Consider the following 21,896-nt stretch of genomic DNA (forward strand, 5'->3'; position numbering starts at 1 on the left):
AGAGTATTAAAAGGGAATGTATATTAACTGAACCCCCGTCTTGCTCACAGTTCTAATCTAAAAATACATGTGAGACAGCATTTAGTAATTTAAAACTGTTTGTCTTCAACAGGGCAGATTTCATGGCACACGGTAATTTATGAAACATACATACATCTGTAAGACCATAAATGTGCAATATAAATGCAGGTTAACAACTGAATGGGATACTGGGTAATGCAAGCAGAAAATAGAGCTAAATATTACTGTGAAATGGTCACAAAAACAGCTATATTTGTTCTTGTTCATGTATTTGAGTTGTCACATTTTTAGTGATAGTGAACAAAAATTTCTAAGTAATCTGAATTTCAGTAAGCTTATTTCACATCAGCGGCACATCAGCACGGTGACCAAGAAAACAAAGGTTTTAATAGGAAGTAGGAACTGCTGTTTTTTAACTTGGTGTTCTTTTTGTAAACCTGATCCATTAGTTTTTAATACCTAAGCCTAAGTGCATGTAAAAAAAAAAAAAAAAAAAAGCAAATAAAATTTGAAACTGAAAACCCATGAAATTTGAAGTATTTGGAAATTCATTTTGCTGAAAAAAATCTTTGAGCAACACAAAATGCCATGTGTACGTATGTGTGTTTTTGTGTCATATTGCTACCACCGTCCAAGTAGCACATACCAAAATCCTCCCTACTGTGGGATGAAATGGTGAAAAGGAGAAAGCAGGCACACAATATAAGAAAAAATTGTACAGGTATGTAGTCAGCAGGCAAGCTACAAGCACTCTCCTGATATGTATTATCATGTCTTCTGCTTCTCTGTACAATGGCAGCATTTCCTCTGAGATTTGGTTGCAGTTCCCCCTGTGGAATATCCTCTGACTCTGCACCAATCTCTTCACATCCAACATTCAATTTTCATATCTGCCACTATATGTCACAAAGCCTCTCCTTTGTATGCACGGATGAGATCCAAAGCAGATAGCTATCAGCCTTTGCTATTTATTTTGTTTCAAATCATTCATCCAGGTGGTACAGGTGGTCACAGAGGACAGGAAGGAACAGAGGGCGGGGTCCAAGGCAGACAGACAAGCACTACCATTCTGTCTCTCCAGTCTTCTCCACACTGTTTTTGGGAACATTTATTGGATTTATATTTCATTTACTTTACTTTAACATTAAACTGTAATCATTTAGATACTATGACTCAAAGCAGCAAGCTTTGGTGGCGGAAAATAAAGGTAATGCAGACATGGCGTTTCCACCTTCATAACAATTGTACAGGCGGTGAATTTTTCAATAACTCACCTATTTGGATTTTAATTGAAAGGTTTGCAGACACAGGGAGCAGCAGCTGGTAGCTTTCTGCAAGGCTTCCCCTCCACTAATTCAAACTGAACCAGACTTCTTGACTGTGTTTGTGTTGTTGACGCCTTTTGTAGCATTTTAATGCAATTATATGACAAATAATACCAGAGTAGAGGAGGGCATTTATAGCACATTAAGACCCAAAACTGCACCCAGTGAGATTGTCTCGTCTGTACTTATGTGGTGGAGTCAGAAATGTAAAAACATACCAGCAGGGCTGTGTGGGAAAGTGGGGTTTTTGTGATTTGTTCTGACCCTCCAAGGTAAATATTATGTAAACATAAAAAACCAACTGCAAAAATGTTGGGAATTTGAGTAAAATTTAAATAAACACAGAATGGAACAATTTTTATAAACAGATATTTTATTTACAATAGGCCATGAAATATCAAATGTTTAAAATGAGTGTACCATTTAAAGAAAACATATTTTCTCATCTTTTAATTTGATAACATCTTTAAGTTGGGACAGGGGCAGGTTTTCCCACTTTTCCTGAGTCCGTTTTTAATGTGTTTTGTCCCAGAGAAAACAGGTGCCTTCACATTCATCTATGGCTTCTTTTTTAACCTGCATTTGTGGATGGTAAAGCAAACTGTGTTCACAGACAGTGATTTCTGAGAGGGTTTCTGAGCCCATGCAGTGATTTCCATGACAGAATTAAGCCTCTTTTTAATCCAGTGCCAGCTGAGCCCCAAAGATCATGGGGCTCCAATAGTCATTTTAGGCCTTGTCCCTTGCGCATAGATTCTCTGAATCTTTTGATCATATTATGTATCACAGATGATGAAATAGTCAAAGTCCTTGGAGTTTTATTTTCAGGAACATTATTCTGAAATTGTTCCACAGATTGTAATGTTTTTTTGTTTTTTGTTTTTCAGATTGGTGAACCTCCTGAGAAACTCAGTCACAGTCATATTATTGACCTGTTACCGAGGAACCTTATTAGTTGCAAAATGTTCCTCATTTGTTTCATTTTACTGCAGTTTGCTTTTCCAGCCTTTTGTTACCTCCATCCCAACTTTTTTGAGATGTGTTGTTGCCATCAAATTCAAAATATGCTTGCTCATAGGGGGTCGGGTTTTCTCTGTAATTATTGTACAATACCTTAAGACGACTGTTTGCTGTGATTTGGTGCTATATAAATAAAACTGAATTGAACTAACTTGAAGTGAGTTAATATTTTTCATGAAACAGTAAAATGTCTCAGTTTACACATGTTCAATTTCTGTGTAAAATCCGGATTTGTGAGAAAATCATTGCATCTTGTTTTTTATTTAAATTTCACACAATGTCCCAAAATTTTCAGACTTGGGTTTATATTTTGGGGGAATTGGGGTGACACTGACTTCACTGCACTGAGAATTGTTTTTACATTTTTGGTTAGCTAAACATATTCCTCCAGGCTTACATTTGCCATAATACGGCCATGTTACTGCAGCTGCAAAGCCTCCTAACACTCCATATCATTCCATATCACTGCCTTTGTTTTATCCTTTCCTGCAACATGGCTCCAAAACACTTTATGTGTTTTGCATTTTGGTAAATATAGTAGAGCACAGTGCTATTTATAGAAGTGCAGCGTGCTGTGCACCTAAGTTGGGTCTGTTGCTTGGTGGGAAAGATGAGATGGGTCAGAGGTGGAGCGCTTGAGGATACTGTAACCCAGATGACGGAGCTAGAATGATTGGCCTTGCGGCGCTCAGTGTGCCGCCATGCTTAATGCTCCCACAGGAACATGGTTACACAAGATGCATGTCTCATTTGCCTTTTGTTCTGTGGGGAGAGGGAAGGTATTCAGGAATGTCAACTGACTGTGGAACTAAGAGCTTGTGCATTACTGCCATTAGTCTGTTTGTGTATGGGCCATTTATTTTTTAATATACTTAAAAAAGCAAACACACATTATAGAAAGTATCTCTGAAAAGGTTTTGTTATATAAAACCACTTTCTTGAATGCATAATGATGCGTTCACTGTATTTATTTATCATAAACTTTCTCTCTTGAGTTGGAGCTGCCACTAATGGTTTGTCTGATGGTTTGTTTGTGAGTGTGTTTTTTATGAAAAGTTCCTAAACATTCCAATATCTTTTTGTTTGGGTCTTTTTTCTTCCACTTAGGATATCATGTTTCCAGCTCCATGGTTGTGGAGGAGGCAAGATGGGAGAGTCGTCACCTTCTACAGGAAGACAACCACTCCAAGCTGTACTCAGAGTCTGAGAAGAACTGCACCGAACCAGGTAAGAGTAATTCAAAGGTGTCTCACTTGCCAGAGTGTCAGTGTGGGAATTTCCTGAAAAGCTCTGATTAGAGCAAATGGATGTTAAGTGATGCTCATATCTATACTACCCATACCTAATGTATATTAACTGTGGTGGCCCAGAACCAAAGGGACATCTGTTTTGGCCATCTCTACCTTTCTTTGTTCAGACACAGTGGAGACAGAGACAAGAAATGTGGAAGAGAGAGCAGGGGAATGACATGCAGCATTAGAGATACAATCCTCAGGGAGTATACACCCATGTGGTATACACCCTGTCCACTTGGCTATAGAGTCATCCCACCAGATTCTGTCTTGGTTCCACCGGGCATGGGTTAAGAGCAGCTGTGCTACTATTAGTTTTTAAGATGGTGGAGTACTGACACTGTCAAAATGTTAACATTAAACTTATACTGGTATCAGCCTGTCTTCAAACAACCAATATATATATATATATATATATATATATATATACACACACACACACACACACACACACACACATATATATATATATATATGTGTGTGTGTGTGTGTGTGTGTGTGTGTGTGTGTGTGTGTGTGTGTGTGTGTGTGTGTGTGTTTTTAACATCTGTGCACCACCTGTGCAAAATGGATGCAGTCCATTAAGCTGAACACACCAATCCCCTTGGCAACCACAGTGTCTTGGAGGTAAACGTGCATGCACTCTCGTGTAGCATAAATGAACTCACAAGCAGTGTTTTGGAGCTGTGCTGTGTTGTTGAAATTGAGCAGAATAACATGAAACACAGACATTAAACGTAACAGTGAACATTTTAAAGGCTGGCCGTTGATGAAAGCCTCGAGCTCTGAGGGGAGAGAAGCTAGAGAATTGAGGCAGCACGAACAGTTCAAAAACAATTTAAATGAGAAAAAAAAGCTATTTATTAACTGATTAAGTCGTGTTTTAGACTGTTTATTGCTAGCGGATCTATTGTGACCCAAAGTGCAGCCGTGACCGGTTCTGAATGACAGCTTTACAGCAGACAACCGCTCCCCCTCTTCCAGGTACTGCGTACCGGCGCACAATCTTTTAGTGGTATGCAGTACCAGACTGTACCGGCTTACTTTCACCCCTGCACCCACTGTCCACCTGAACTGATATGAAAACTTAATTTTTTAACAGAACATAATGTAGAAAAATTAGCACGGGGATAATTGAAAGTTGTGATTGCATATTTCATCTCCAACTCCATTGTTACAATATTCCCAGCACTGTCTGTAGCACATCTAACATCCTTGTTTAGTATGTGGCTCACCTACCCCTAAGTTGTTCACTGGTGGATGTTAAGAAGATAAATTTCTAGTTTGTGAAATAACATTTCCTCTCTTTTATACCCAGCAGTAACAGTGAGCAGTATAGCTAACTATCATTAGATTCCACTAATCATTAATGCTGTCCAGTTCTCAACACCACTCAGACTCCAAAACAAACTTTAAATAAATTACAACAAAACTGATGGCTTTAGGTACTATTTTACTAATAACAATGTTATTAGTGAGAATTTGGCCAAGTGAGAATTTGATTGTCAGGGGACACTGCAATCCCACAATGTGTACACTTTGCAGGCTGTGGTTACAAACTCAACCCTGAGCTGCCTTGCTAATATTAACTAATACCAGCATGCCTTCTAATACAAACAGTTTCCAAGCTGTCTTACTTTCTTGAGTTAACAAGGTCAACTAAATCATCCAAATGCCAGGGTCTGATCTGGCAACTTAGCTGCTTATTTGTGCAGTAAATATATATATATAGCTCGCCCTTTGTCAGCTGGGATAGGCTCCAGCCCCCCCGCGACCCTGAACAGGATAAGCGGAAAAGAATGAATGGAAATGAATGAATATATCAATGTTTATGGCTAGCTGACTATCCAGGTCTTACTTGACAATCGCTTGAAAGATTGTCTGAATAGAAGTGTTAGTTGGCTAGCTTTCCAAATTGCTTCTCCAGCTAATGTGATCCATGACGCTAACTTGTATGCCAAATAGTACTAATTTTATGCATCAAAAAATCATATAGTGGCTCAAAGCAAAGATGCTATTAATATGCAGGCAGATAGTCAGGTAACTGTAATTTATATTACCTGCATAACATATATCTGGCATTGTTAGCTTCATCACATCAAGTTCAGCATTGTTGTCATTATACTGATTTGTTATACATATTAATGTCATACAGTGCATATAGTAGCGCAGCACAATACTACAGTCACACTGGGAGACACAGGGGTTGCTATGACCAAAATTTATGCAATGAACCTGCAGTCTTAATGACTTTAAAATGGTCCTTCAAAGACGGGGATCATAGACTGCAGCCACTCACAGTGAGATGCCATCTTGAAAGTGGCTTTGGTGTGTCACAATCATAATAAAACAGCAATAAGATGGAGTCAGTCACCTATCAGTCTCCTGTCAGTCTGATGCAAATTGCTGTTTGTGATAATATGGCAATTAACTGTGGTAAACTGGTGAAAATTGCAAATCTTTTGATATCTGTTGCAAATCTGTTATCTACATACACAGAAATTCACATTAAACAGACACTGTTATTAACTACATACATACGTAACCCAGCCAGAACCTCATAGATTCGAAAGAGAAATTCCACAAATAGTGATGTTGCTACAGGATGGCAATTTAACTGCACAATCACATAGGTGTTTGGCAACCTTTCTGTCATATAGGAATACAACTAAAATGCAATCTGTTAAGTTGCATCCTCTATTGCAGAGATACACTGCAGACAAGTTGGTTCATTGGTGCAGACTGACTTAGACTGATTGCAGCATCTTGGCTATTTACATCTATAATACAATTAATAAAATATAATACAATTATTTGCCATCAGTCATCTCTCTTAAACAAAGGTTTTCTGGAATCTATAACACAGTTTATGAAATTGACACATGGGTCTTTTTTCTCAGCCTACTGTAACTTAGTATAATGTATAATGAAAATAATTGCTAGTTACAGGACTAGTATTTTGAATTAGATCTTAAATGTTGTTATAGGCTTGCTTAGGGTTAGTGTTTGATAGAAGAATCAGATTAATACTTGGAAAAGAAACACACTGCCTACACCACTTCCCTTCACCTTTCTGCACACACACACACACACACACACACACACACACACACGCACACACACACGCACACACACACAAAGAACACAAACCTCTCCCAGATAGAAACCCTCTCTGCTCTCCTCCAGACCAAAAGCTGCCAGCATCAGTGTGTGTTTGTGTGTGAGTCTCTTCCTCAATGTGCACCAAATGCCCTCGTGCCTTATGTTTATTTTCTCTGTGGGCTTGTCTATGTATGTGTGAGAGTGTTTGTGTGGGTGGAGAGATGGAGGAGGACATCTTTGTGTGTTTTCCCTGTGGCGTGGAGTGTGTGAGTGTTTTTCATGTGGAATCCTGTGGCTTTACAAGGCTAGCGTCCTGCCAAGCATTCTCTTGATCTCATTGTAAACACACAGCCCCCATCTAATGCACGCATGTAAATACACTTTGTTCTGTGTTTTGGGGATGCAAAGACGTTACTCCGTGTGACTGGATTCATATGGACAAGTTATATTTAGGCAGCACATAGTTTATAGCCTGTTTCTGTTTAATTACACTTTGTCTCCTGAAACTCTAATTACCTTAATAGGGATTACTCCTGCTTTTTTTTTGCGCTAATAAGGGCCTTCACAATGTGCTCCTTACGTCTCACTCCCCCACTTCTGTGTTTCTTTCGCTCTTTTATCATCTGTTTAGCTCTCTCTCGTCCCCCCGGAGCGCTCGCTGTCTCCTGCTTCTTTGTTTTTCTTTTCTCTCTGTGCTTTTTTCTCTCCTCCTTCACAGATACAATCATCAGTTCAATTGCAAGTTGTAGAGCACACAGTCGTCACGCGCTGCAGAAACGCGGCACAGAGGCATGTACTCACTGAGACAACACGTGCACATGCATCTCTGTGCATGCAGCTGATGCGGCAACACGTGCATGCACATATCCATCTAAAGAAACATTTTCTCTCATGCGGAGCAACTGCATGTTATTCTTCTCAAACCCAGTGGCACTTTTTTGCAGGGAGCTTAATTAGATTTGTTTCATTTGTTTAACTTTATGCAAGATTAGATTGAAAACCAAACAGCATCTTGAATTTGAAAGATTGCCTCTTATTGCTTGATGTTGCCAGAAGCAGTGGATTCATTAAGTTGAGATGAACCATTTTGTCAGTGAGCATAGGCTATGTGCTGTAGGTGAGTATGTGCTGGAATTAGTTCTGATGTGAAAAAAATCTGAATTCTATTGTTCACAGCAACAGTTTTGGGGGAAATAGCCTTCTATTTTTACTTGCATCCACTTGCCAAGCCTGCTCAACAATTGAGCTTGAAGATGTGACAGCAAAATTCTCCATATAAAGGTTTACTGCTTTTGCTTTTGACTGAGTCCAGCTGGCGTCAGTGTGGCTCATTCAGGTAAGCACTTCTCTGCTCACTTTAGCTAAAAATGATGCTGTTTGTGGGACAAGTACAAAAGATGGATGTACCAACATAAGTCATCCATTGGTAAGTAATCCAAGCTGAGTATTTTCATCTCTTCCATCTTGGAGTTGTCAAATTAGATACAGGCTCAATAGAGAGCAGTTGGTTTGCCTTCTTTTTTGACCCTAATGATAACAAAATTTACAGACGGAACATCATGTTCTGAAACTAGGGACTGAAAATATAAACTCATCAGTGTTTACTGAGCTCATAGATATAGGGAACCAAGGCTCTTTTATAGACTTCTACATAATTATATTTCTTTGTGAAACAAGGCGTCTCCCCCTGCTGGCCACTGAAAAGGGCTTTTGTGTTAGCTTCACTTTTCAGACCCTACATTTTACTGATTTGCACTATTGTCACTAATGCATATGCATCCTCTATACATTAGTTATTCAATCCAGCCTATCACAGTGGTCTTTGGGCAAGGGCAAGGGTAAACCCTGAACAGGTTGGCAGTGTATCACAGGGCTGAAAATATACTACCATTAATGGAGCAACTGAAGAATTTTAACTTTGTCCATGTCCAAAAAGTTGCTAGCTGTTGGGTCAGCATACTTGACACTGCAGTAATCCAAAATGTAGGTCTTGATAACTATCAATGTTGAAAAGGTGTAGTTCACACATTTTGAAAGGGTTTCTTGGCTCCCTCCATCTTCACCCATGTAGGGACACAACCTCTGTAAGCGCTCCCTCCTGCTCCAGCAACCTCTTGATCATTTTCTGCCACCAGCATATGTCTGATGAGGTGGCAGAAACAAGTCCAGAATCTGGACTTAAGCCAGCTCTCTTCTTTTCCTCCAGCTGAGAAACTGCTGACATTTCTGTTACATGGAATAAGTTCTGGTGATCGGGTTGTCATCTGTGCCATGTTTTGTGAGAATAACAGTCAACTGTAGCTGCTGTTACTCAGCTCTATGTAAACAACAAAACAAAGCCAGGTGTTAGGTTTGGCATGTCACAACTACACAAAGTCTCTATTGCTCAATAATTTGTAACCAGTACAAAGGATATGTATAATTTGTAACTAGTAAAGTATGCGGCAGTTGTGCAGGTATTTGTGGTTGTTCATTTATATTTCACATCTGATTTAACCAGCAGTAGTGCTCACCAGAAATAGAATCAGAAGAGAATGTTGCATTGTTGTAGCCAAGACCACCTAACCCAAGACCGAGACAAGACCAAGACCAGAGTGTACTGAGACAACATCAAGACTTTTAGGGTCCAAGACGAGTCGAGACCAAGACCGAGGGAGGGCGAGACCAAGACAAGACCAAGAGCAGTGCCTGACACTACATGACACAATAAAATGTGAAACATGATTAAAATCACTTCTCAAATTGATCTGAAAGGTCCACATTTCCATAAAATCACCTAGATATTAAACACTCACAGCTCAAATAAATATAACATCTTTATTTAATACTCCTGGGTCACTTCCGTCATTTATCACAGAATATAAAACCATTACTCATAGTTCATCACAATAGTCTTACCTTTTCTCTGCCTTTCATAAACAATACATAAAATTATGTTGTTTTTAAACCAACTACAATCTTTGTAAAAAAAAGGGTGCTATTTCAAAACCACATAGCTAAATGTGTAAAACTGAAAAAATGGCAAACAATCATTTTACAGTAAGAACTAAAGCCTTTAATCTTATACAGATTAAAGCTGCAGTATGTAACTTTTATAAAAAAAATCATGTTTTTACGTGTTTATTAAAACTGTCACTATGTCACGACAGTATTAAACTGATAATCTGCAAAAAAAAAATCAAGCTCCTCCACCTCCTCCCTGAACTGCTCCCAGTCAATAACAACCAATTAGAGCCAGGAGGAGGGTCTTAGCACTGTCAATCACTCCTCGTGTATGCTGCTCAATGTAGTTGTGTGCGATACTTCAAGATTTGGTATCGATCTGATGCCAAGTAAACACAGGACCATTATCACCAATACTGATACTGATACTTTTTAATAATTATGAAGAATTTTCATGAAGTTTAACTGGCTTGAAAATTTTTTCCTTTGGATCATCAATTAGTTAAAACCCAGGATAGAGTTGGGCAAAGTTTATAGGTAAGTAGAAAATTCATCTATCCATCCATCCAATCTCTTCTGCTTATCCGGGGCCGGGTCGTGGGGGCAGGAGCCTAAGCAGAGAAGCCCAGGCTTCCATCTCCCCAGCCACCTCCTCCAGCTCATCCGGGGGGGACCCCAAGGCGTTCCCAGGCCAGCCGAGAGATATAATCTCTCCAGCGTGTCCTGGGTCTACCACGGGGCCTCCTCCCAGTGGGACATGCCCGGGACACCTCACCCAAGAGGTGGCCAGGAGGCATCCTAATCAGGTGCCCGAGCCACCTCAACTGGCTCCTTTCGATGTGGAGGAGCAGCGGCTCTACTCTGAGCGCCTCCCGGATGGCCGCACTCCTCACCTTATCTCTAAGGGAGAGGCCAGCCACCCTTCGAAGGAAGCTCATTTCTGCCGCTTATATTCGCGATCTTATTCTTTCGGTCACTACCCAAAGCTCGTGACCATAGGTGAGGGTAGGAACGTAGATCGACCGGTAAATCGAGATCTTCGCTTTTACACTATGCTCCCTCTTCACCACGACTGACCGGTGCAGCGTCTGCATCACTGCAGAAGCAGCCCCGATCCATCTGTCGATCTCCCACTCCCTTCTCCCATCACTCATGAACAAGACCCTGAGATACTTGAACTCCTCTACTTGGTTCAAGAACTCGTTCCTGAGCCAGAGAGGGCACTTCACCCTTTTCTGGCTGAGGACCATGGCCTCAGACTTAAAGGTGCTGATTCTCATGCCGGCCGCTTCACACTTGGCTGCGAACCATTCCACTTCGAGCTGGAGGCCACCCCCTGATGAAGCCAGCAGGACCGCATCATCTGCAAAGAGCAGAGATGAGACTCTGCTCTTTGCAGATGATGCGGTCCTGCAAAGAGCAGAGATGAGACTCTGAGGCCACCAAGGAAGACGCGTTCCGCCACCTGGCTACGCCTAGAAATTCTGTCCATAAAAATTATGAACAGAATCGGTGACAAAGGGCAGCCCTGACGGAGTCCAACACCCACAGGAAACGAGTTCGACTTATTGCCGGCTATACAGACCAAGCTCTCACTGCGGTTGTACAGGGACTGAATGGCCTCCGACAACAGGCCAGACATCCCATACTCCCGCAGGACCTCCTAAAGGATACCCCGAGGGACACGGTCGAATGCCTTCTCCAAGTCCACAAAGCCAAAGCCAAAGGCTGAGGAGTGTGATCCCCCAAAAGTTGGAGCACACCCTCCGGTCTCCCTTCTTAAAGATGGGGACCACCACCCCGGTCTGCCAATCCAATGGCACTGCCCCAGATCTCCACGCGATGTTGCAGAGGCGTGTCAACCAAGACAGCCCAACATCCAGAGCCTTCAGAACCTCAGGGCGAATCTTGTCCACCCTAGGGGCCCTGCCACCAAGGAGTTGTTTTACTACCTCAGTGACCTCACCCCCAGTGATGTTCAAGTCATCTCCCTTGTCCCCAGACTCTGCTTCCACTACAGAAGGCGTGTCAGTGGCATTCAAGAGGTCCTCGAAGTATTCCTTCCACGTCCGACTATAGCCTTAGTTGAAGTCAGCAGCACCCCACCCGCAGTATAAACCGTGTGAGTGGAGCACTGCCTTCTCCTCCTGAGTCGCCTGACGGTTTGCCAGAATCGCTTCGATGCCATCCGAAAGTCTTTTTCCATAGCCTCACCAAACTCCTCCCACACCCGAGTTTTTGCTTCGGCCACTGCCCGAGCTGCATTCCGCTTGGCCTGCCGATACCTGTCAGCTGCCTCTGGAGTCCCACAGGCTAACCAAGCCCGATAGGACTCTTTCTTCAGCTTGATGGCTCCCTTCACCTCCGGTGACCACCATCTGATTCGGGGGTTACCACCACGACAGGCACCAACCACCTTGCAGCCACAGCTCTGAGCAGCAGCCTCAACAATGGAGGTGCGGAACATGGTCCATTCGGACTCAATGTCCTCAGCCTCCCTCGGAATGTTGTCGAAGTTCTGCCAGAGGTGGGAGTTGAAGATCTCCCGGACTGGGGCTTCTGCCAGACGTTCCCAGCGCACCCTCACAATACGTTTAGGTGCACCAGGTCTGTCCAGCATCTTCCCCTGCCACCTGATGGTGGTGATCAGTTGACAGCTCAGCTCCTCTCTTCACCTTAGTGTCCAGAACATACGGACGCAGATCCGATGATACGATTACAAAATTGATCATCGACCTGCGACCTAGGGTGTCCTGGTGCCATGTGCACTTATGGACATCCTTATGTTTGAACATGGTGTTCGTTATGGGCAAACTGTGGTTTGCACAGAAGTCCAACAACAATACACCATTCGGGTTCAGATCGGGCAGGCCGTTCCTCCCAATCATGCCCCTCCAGGTCTCACTGTCATTGCCCACATGACCGTTGAAGTCTCCCAGCAAGACTATGGAGTCACCAGATGGAGCACACTCCAGCACCCCGCCCAGTGACTCCAAAAAGGGTGGGTACACCGGTGAAAACTCCGACATACAGGCAGCAAGCCGGGGGGATACAAGAATACCCACCCCAGCTCGCCGCCTCTCACCGAGGACAACTCCAGACTGGAACAGAGTCCAGCCCTTCTCCAGGAGACTGGTTCCAGAGCCCAGGCCATGCGTTGAGATGAGCCCAACTATATCTAGCTGATATCTCTCAACCTCACGCACTAGCTCAGGCTCCTTCCCCACCAGAGAGGTGACATTCCATGTCCCAATAGCCAGTCTCGATAGCCGGGGATCGGTCCGCCAGGGCCTCTGCCCTTGGCCACCGCCTGACACACGTTGCACCCGACCCCTGCGATGCCTCCTGCGGGTGGTGGGCCTACAGGAGGGCGGGCCCATGTAACCTCTTCGGGCTGCGCCCGGCCGAGCACCACGGGCTAATGCCCGGCCACCAGATGCTCTACCTCGAGCTCCCTCGCCAGGCCTGGCTCCAGGGTGGGGCCCCGGTAACCCTATCCCGGGCAGTGTAAACTGTTCCCTTGCTGTTACAATCATAGGGGTCTTCTGAACCGCTCTTTGTCTGGACCCTCACCCAGAACCAGTTTGCCAGTTTGCTCCTCCGTGAATCGCCACCTTATCGTGGTGGAGGGCTTTGTGTGTCCCAGTGATCCCAGAAGCTATTTTGCCTGGGGGCTTGTCTCCCTGGTAGGGTAAGTAGAAAATACTTTATCAAAATAAAAGTTATTGTTATGAAATAATAGAACATTAACAAAACAATTTTCCCCATATATTGATGTCTGGATTTTTTTTTTTTCATTAATGAAGTGTACAAATTCATCACTCAAGAACAAATGCAAACTTTTTTTTCCAGGTAGACTGTTCAGAAAGTATAATACAAAAATTTAATAAAAAATATCCCTTCATTCACTAATTTTCTAGATTTTTTCTTAAACAAAAAAGTTGCACAAATTTAAATTTAAATTTGCTTTAAATGTTTCATAGCAAATTCCTTTTTTTTCCCAAATAAAATATTTTATTTGGGAAAACATGAAAGTATAACAAAACACTGTGGGGAGGGGAGGAGAAAAGTATGCCTGTTTTGTGCTGTAACAGGAGCGACACTTAGACAGTCGGCCTGCATCTTTGATGAAACCGCAGCACTGCATACAGGAGAGAAACTGAAGCTAAAGTATCAATCTCATTACACTGATATTGATCAATACCAATACCAATGTTGGTATCGATATTATCGATATTAGGATCGATCTCCCCATCACTAGCTCAATGTACTAATGGTGGAGAAACAACTTACTTAGTTCTCTGCTGTTACCATTGGTGGTGGCCATGGTAACTTCAGTGTTCTAGCAAGAAATATTTCTCAGCCCAGCGCTAACACTAATGCTAACTGCTAAATGCCACTCCCGCTTGTTAATTGAGTGATGGGGCCTAAGATGTAACTGAAAAGCACAGTAATCAGTTTTTTGGACGCGTAGTTACATTTCTCAAGGTGCATGTCTGGTTTGGTTCAGAGAGGATTTTCAGTTATGTACATAGGACCAATGCAGAACTCTAAATCAGGACTTATTAGATCGAGTGATATTTTTTGCATATAATCCAGAAAAGTTACATTTATATATCATGCCGTTTCCTTCTTCTAATGTGTTTGCAGAAATCACATAAAAAGCATACACAACAAAAACATAATCCAGATATTTTAACGATCAGCTGCTAAAAGCATTTCCTGCATTTGAATATCAACCACCATGTTGTGGGTATAAACGATCATGTTTTTAATGCAACAACAGGAAGTGACATCATCTTGCTGGGAACTGTAGTTTTTTATTCTTGAAGGCCTCTCATAGCTCCATTGGTGCTGAAAACTAATGTTTGACTATGGCTTTCTGAATACAAGTAGGGCTGCAACTATCAATATATAATGAAATTGAGTTACTCCAAGAATTTTTGCAGCCCTAAAATTTGCATTAAATTTTCAGTTTGTGTATCAAAATACATGAAGGTTGGTATTTACCTTTCATGCTGGGATTTTTTGTTGAAGAGGAAGCCTGAAATTTTCCTTTGATCTTCATTTTTCCTCTTCCCTTCGTGTTCATGCCGGTTGTTATTTCTATTTATGCAGCACTTGCATGACCATAGTAAGATCAAACGTACACATTGTGAATGCAACTGCCCGTGCCCTGTGGTAGATTGCAAAGTGTGGTGAAATGATACAGGTGTAAGCAGCGATAATAGCTGCAACCTAGCTGGGGCGGAGTCTGCGGCGCTGCGCTCCTGGGAGAGGGCGGAGGAGCGCAATCTTTGTTGGATATGAATCAGTATGATTTGCATCCAATAAAAGCAAAGATGTTAACAAATAAATTGGACAATATTCTGGCAAATTAGTGATATTTCCAGAGCTGTGGTCTTGACTGGTCTTGAAATAAAATCCCAAATCCGCAATCTCTGAGTCCATGACAAGATTGAGACCAAATGCGGTCGAGTCCATGACAAGACCGAGACCATCAAAAAGCCAAGACCGATCTCGAGTACTACAACACTACAATGTTGTCTGTATCCCTGTCTGTAATATAAAATAAAAAGAGATCTTTTTTTTTTCTTACATTTGGCCTACTTTATATATAACTGCATCAATAATTTCCATCTAGTGTTTGCTCTTCCTGTCACATGGAATGTAACTAGCAAGTGCCCCGGTGATGTTCGGTGGAGTAATTTTTTTACTTGTGGGTCGCATGTCAGCAGCTGCTCCTCCTTTGTAGCCTGTTTGTACTCATTGGTTTGCTTTTGCCTCCCATCTTTAGCAGAAACAGTTTTCTTGCATATTTTTCAAAATCTTTTGCTTTGTTGGAGGTTGTTGAAGTAGCTCCCTTTTTAGGTACTAATCATCATCAGAGGCTGACATGTCACTCTTGCTCTCAAACATGCCTGGGCTTATCTCTTTGTGGGCACTAAGGAATTTGAATTCATGGTGTTGCTATATATAAGTGTCATTGCAATATTGCTCTTTTATATCAAAAATGTATAACAGTATTATCGCAGACTATTTAATATGGAACAGCCCTAGTTACCAGGATATAAAAACTGCATGTATAGAATGATCAGTAAAATCTTTGCTGTTGATAAATTCTCCCAAAGATTTGAATTCTGGATTCTCTGAGTGCTATGGTTCTCTGTTTTAATCATCTCTGGTAAACTTCACACTTGATTTTTTATATCAGGTGTGTGAGTAGACATAAATAAATAGATAAATAGATGTTCTGATAGTCATTGTTTATGATACATGGTGACTGAAGTAAATATCCAATACTAGACAATAAAACCTGTTTTTTATACCCATCTTTTTTTAACCCCTTAGCATCCACCATTGTCAACGGTGACCTGTCTATGGTTAGGATTGGTTTTTATTTAGCTACATCCTAAATCTGAACTTTTTCAGAAACCTGAAGATGTTACATTTCATTTCATTTGGGTATAACAGGTTTTTTCCAAATTTCTACAAAGGGGCAGACATTTGCAAAACACTAACTTTGGCTCTGGCAGACACTGTGGGAAGCACACACAATAACACAAATACACACATATACAAGCAGATAAAAAATTAAAAAGATAAAATTCTTCCTGAGGTCTCTCTCTCTCTCTCTCTCTCTCTCTCTCTCTCTCTCATACACACAAACAAGCACACACACACACAGTTGTCTAACCCTATCTCTATAAATTTTGTTGTTTTTTTCTGTCTATGTATAATATATACACTACTCAAAAAATTAAAGGAACACTTTGAAAACACATCTGATCTTAATGGGAAAAGAAATCATGCTGGATATCTATACTGATGTGGACTGGGTAATGTGTTAGTTATTAAAGGATAACACATCATTTGGTGGAAATGAAAATTGTCTCCCTACAGAGAGCTCATTTCAAAGATACCCCAAAAATAAAAGTGAAAAAATGATGCAGCAGGCTAGTCCAGTTTGACAAACTTTCATTGCAGCAACTCAGATTGGTACTCAGTAGTTTGTATGGCCCCCAGCTTGCCGACGTTGTCAGGCATGCATACAAGCTAATAAGGAACCTAGGACCCACTGCACCAGCATAGGTCTGACAGTGGGTCCAAGGATTTTAACAGAAAGCCTGGTTAGACATGAAAGAGATGATTTGTGTAAGACGGTAAACAGGGCATCACAGCCTAAGCACATTGACACAAATGCATGAACAATTTTTTTCCACTTCAGTTGAAGAAACAATAACTTACACTTTAGTAGTGTTCCGTAAATGAAGGAAACAGGAGCGTGTAATAGATTTTACATGCGAGCCAAAGCACAGTAATTAAAAATTCAAATAATGAAATGTAAGAATTTGAATATTAGGACTAGCAGATGAGCAAAAAGAAGCAATCACTTGACGGCTATTGGATATAGTTCAGGAGGAACCACAGTCATGGTTTTAGTCTTGTTGGGATTTAAAACAAGGCAGTTGCTGGGGAGCCAGTCACTTATCTGAGATAGAGAGTGGTCTAGGGTGGACGGCTATTGAGGTGGTGAGATTTAAAAGACATATATATATATATATATATATATATATATATATACAGCCTGTCCTCAGAGTGAAAACGTAGGTATTGGTCGAAAAGGCGACGTCTAGTGGTCGTAGACGAAAGTGCGTTTAAAAAATGTGTTTGGTTTTGTCCGGCAGACCCCAAAAGAAGTCGTAAGTATCAATTTCGTCACATTCGTTATTCATGTACGAAAGTCATTATTTTGCCATGGGATAGTTTGACATGACAGCCTGGGCGCGAACCATCAACCTTCCAATTGATAAATTACTATTCTATCCTCCGAGACATTACCCAAGGACATGTCCATACGACACGCGAAGCCGGAGGTAGGCGCGGTCATTTGGAAACGTAAATATGGGTCGTATTTCGGGGCCCTGCAGAAAAGATGGATGCCTACGTTTTGATTGGAGGACATGTTGATATATAAAAGACATATTATTAAAAGATTGAATGATACATGCTAAAGGAAGATCATAGAAGAAAATAACAATGGACTAAACCTTGCGGAGCCCCACAGGTTAGAAAGCAGTGGTAGAGGAGAACTTGCTCACCCTAACAGAAAAAGTCATCAGATAAATAGGTGGAAAAGCAATCTAATGCAGAGCGAGATACCAGCTAAAGGTTTAAGCCTATTAAGTACAATATTATGGTCAACATTATCAAAAGCTACACTGAGGTCAAGTAATATGACTACAGTATGTCTGTGTAGATTCTCAGTCATCCAGGTCATAGTAGTCTCTGGAGCTTGAAAAAGGCGACTGGACTTCTTTTTGTTTCTTGAAGACGTTTCACCTCTCATCCGAAAGGCTTCTTCAGTTCTCAACCAAATGGTGGAGAGACCCAGGTATTTAAACCCCTGTGGGCGTAGTCCCCTGGAGGTGGTTATGACCCTCTATTGATCATGTGCGTGAACACATGTGCCCAGGTGTGAAGGGGGCGTGGGTCACATCAAAGGCAAGGAAAGACAACTACGTAAATTTCAAACTCTGCAAACCAAGGCATACCATTCATCTGTTAACAAACAGGACGACACGATAAGCAATGGAAACCAAGGAAAGTGGGTGAAGAACCTATCAGACAGGGTCCTCACCAAACCAGAAGAAAATGTGCTAGCCAAAGGACTCAACTTTGCCATAGCCCCACAACAGCTTCCTATAGTAGACCTCATCACAGCAACAGAAACCGCTATAAGAAATAACAAACTTTCTCATCCTGTAGCAGAACAGATCAGGATGAAAGTTTCAGCCGCTCTTTCCAGTGCAAGACTTCCTCCATCCAACCTCACCATTCAGGAGAAGAAGGCCATCACAGCCCTAAGCAAGGATCAAAACATCACCATACTGCCAGCCGACAAGGGGACGTGCACGGTTGTGCTGAATTCATCGGATTACCACAACAAAATTACTACACTCCTCAGTGACAACAATACTTATGAGGTCTTGAGACGTGATCCCACAAGCAACTACAAGAAAAAAGTTGTTTGCTGCCTGCAACAACTTGAAAAGGAAAAAGCCATTGACCGCCCCACTTACTACCGCCTGTACCCTGGAGAAGCCACTCCATGCATTTATGGACTCCCAAAGATCCACAAAGAAGGACTCCCACTTCGACCCATTATCAGCAGTATAAACTCGGTCACCTACAACATTTCCAAACACCTCGCCACCATCTTATCACCGCTTGTTGGCATCACACCCCACCACATTGAAAACTCTACAGATTTTACTAACAAGGTCCAGAATCTTGTACTGGATCCAGATGAAACCATGGTGTCCTTTGATGTGGTTTCACTTTTCACTTGCATACCTACAACTGAGGCAGTGGAGACCGTCAGAAGACGACTACAGGAAGACGATTCCTTACTGAACAGAACCAGCTTCACCCCAGATCAGATTTGGGCACTTTTAGATCTCTGCCTTACCACAACATATTTTAAATACAATGATGGATTCTACAGACAGAAGCATGGATGTGCCATGGGCTCCCCAGTGTCTCCCATTGTAGCCAACCTTTACATGGAGGAAGTGGAAAGTAAAGCTCTTGGTTCTTTCAAAGGGATGGCACCTAGCCACTGGTACAGATATGTAGATGACACCTGGGTCAAAATCAAAACCCAAGAAGTAGAAGCCTTCACTCGTCACATTAACTCAGTGGATAAATACATACGTTTTACCAGGGAGGACACCAGAGATAACAAGTTACCATTCCTGGACTGTGCGGTGCTTATCGAGGAAGATGGAAGCCTCAACATTGAAGTTTACCGGAAGCCCACACACACAGACCAGTATCTCCTCTTTGACTCCCACCACCCTCTGGAACACAAACTTGGGGTGATCAGGACCCTACAACACCGGGCGGAAAGTGTTCCCTCTAAGGCAGAAGGGAAGCATAAGGAACACACACACATTAAGAAAGCCCTCAAAACATGCGGTTACCCCAACTGGGCCTTCATCAAATCAGCTAAGATGCACAGGAATGAAGGCCAAACACAAACTACAGAGAACGGGAAGGACAAGAGGAACAACATTGTCATCCCATATGTGTCAGGCTTGTCAGAGAAACTCAGAAGAATTTTCTCCAAGCATGACATCTCAGTATACTTCAAACCAAGTCACACCCTAAGACAAAAACTGGTTCATCCCAAGGACAAACCCGCCAAACACAAGATCAGCGATGTAGTGTATGCTGTTCAGTGCAGTGAAGAGTGCTCGGACCTCTACATTGGTGAAACCAAACAGCCTCTTCACAAACGAATGGCACAACATAGAAGAGCCACCTCGACAGGACAAGATTCAGCAGTACATCTGCATCTGAAGGAAAAAGGGCACTCTTTTGAGGATGCCAATGTTCACATTTTGGACAGGGAAAACAGATGGTTTGAAAGAGGAGTGAAAGAAGCCATCTATGTCCACTGTGAACAACCATCATTGAACAGAGGAGGTGGATTACGTCACCAACTTTCCCCCGCTTACAGTGCTGTCCTGAGCTCCCTTCCCAGACGTCTCAACCCCCATTCACACCTTTGTTCCAGTGACCTCAATAGGCCACAGGAAACAATGGAGCGGAGTCCTAAATTGGTTTCAACTGAAACCACTGATTAAATATGACCCACGCCCCCTTCACACCTGGGCACATGTGTTCACGCACATGATCAATAGAGGGTCATAACCACCTCCAGGGGACTACGCCCACAGGGGTTTAAATACCTGGGTCTCTCCACCATTTGGTTGAGAACTGAAGAAGCCTTTCGGATGAGAGGTGAAACGTCTTCAAGAAACAAAAAGAAGTCCAGTCGCCTTTTTCAAGCTCCAGAGACTATGACTACAGTAGAATTCCCTGCATCAGAAGCCGTTAAAAGATCACTATAGACTTTTAAAACAGTAGTCTCATTGGAGGGCTGCTATCGAAAAACAGACTGAATATATTAAAAATCTGTCATTTGGATAATGAGGATTTGAATTTATGTCCACAAACTTTTCTAGCTTTTTGCTAATAAATTGTCATTTTAAAATAGCCTGATCATTAGCAACAGAACTGGCATCAAAATTGGGTTTCTTAAGTAAGAGCTTCCTTAAAGTAAGAAGAAATACTGCTGGTGAGAGTCCCAAATAGGACAAAGAGAGGTAATATTTCTAATGAGGATGATGAGGCTTTCATCGTGTGGAGGGGGTGACGATTTGGGTTTGTTTTGCAACCACAGGACCTGGGTACCTTGCAGTCATTGAGCTGGCCATGAACTCCTCTATATACCAAAGTGTTCTAAAGTCAAATGTGAGGCCATTTGTCCAGCAGTTAAAGTTTTGGCCACAAGTATGTCATACAGTAGAACAGTGATCCCAAGCACAACACAAAATCTACAACAGAATGGCTGAAAATGAAAAGAATTAAGGTGCTGCAATGGCCCAATAAAAGTCCAGACTTCAACCTGACTGCAATACTGTGGTGGTATATTAAGAGAGTTGTGCATAAACAAATGCCCACAAACCTCAATGAACTGAAGCAACATTGTAAAGAAGAGCAGGTCAAAATTCCTCCACAACAATGTGAGAGACTGATAAAATAATATATAAAAATATTACTGCAGATTAATGCCAATAAAGGTGGTTCTACAAGCTATGGACTCATTAAATATACTTGGTTTTTCACACAGTACTTTTGCATTTTTGGCTTAGAATTTGTTAAATAATGACAGTGTAATATGTTGTGTTCTTGTTCATCTGAGGTTGTATTTAAATAGTTGAAGACCTAGTAGAGATATAGAAAACCTTAGAATGACAGAGGGTGCATGTGTTTTTTTAAACTATGGCTGTATATATGAAACAGTGTGTGGGACCAAATGCTTTCTCTCTGTGCTCACAGCAGTACACTCAAACATGAAAAAACTCTTCATCTAAGCTGTCAGCAGAGATGTTTCTATGCATTCGTACAGCAATAGTCTCTCCAGAGCTCCGTTTGTGCTGTAATTGCTCAGATCAATGGCACTTACGTCCTCCTCCTCTTCTCATCCCACTTCACACAAACATCCATACTCATACTAACAGAGTAGCAAGTGTACACAGTCAGGCTCTGGCAGACAGTCAGGGAAGCACGTAAAATAATACAAACGCTCACACAAACACACATGTATATGAAGCAAACAATG

The 21,896-nt window shown here is 41.9% G+C and overlaps 1 protein-coding gene across 1 annotated transcript in view; it reads left to right on the plus strand.

Moving 5' to 3' along the window:
* Positions 1–21,896, plus strand: part of slc24a3 (solute carrier family 24 member 3) — a 197,855-nt gene that overhangs the window by 46,667 nt on the left and 129,292 nt on the right. Inside the window, exon 2 of the mRNA XM_030747677.1 lies at positions 3,474–3,593. Within this exon, the coding sequence (XP_030603537.1) occupies positions 3,474–3,593 (120 nt within the window). The remainder of the gene's footprint in view (positions 1–3,473; positions 3,594–21,896) is intronic.

The sequence above is a fragment of the Archocentrus centrarchus genome, chromosome 15 (assembly GCF_007364275.1).
Source record: "Archocentrus centrarchus isolate MPI-CPG fArcCen1 chromosome 15, fArcCen1, whole genome shotgun sequence".
Taxonomy (NCBI): Eukaryota; Metazoa; Chordata; class Actinopteri; order Cichliformes; family Cichlidae; genus Archocentrus; species Archocentrus centrarchus.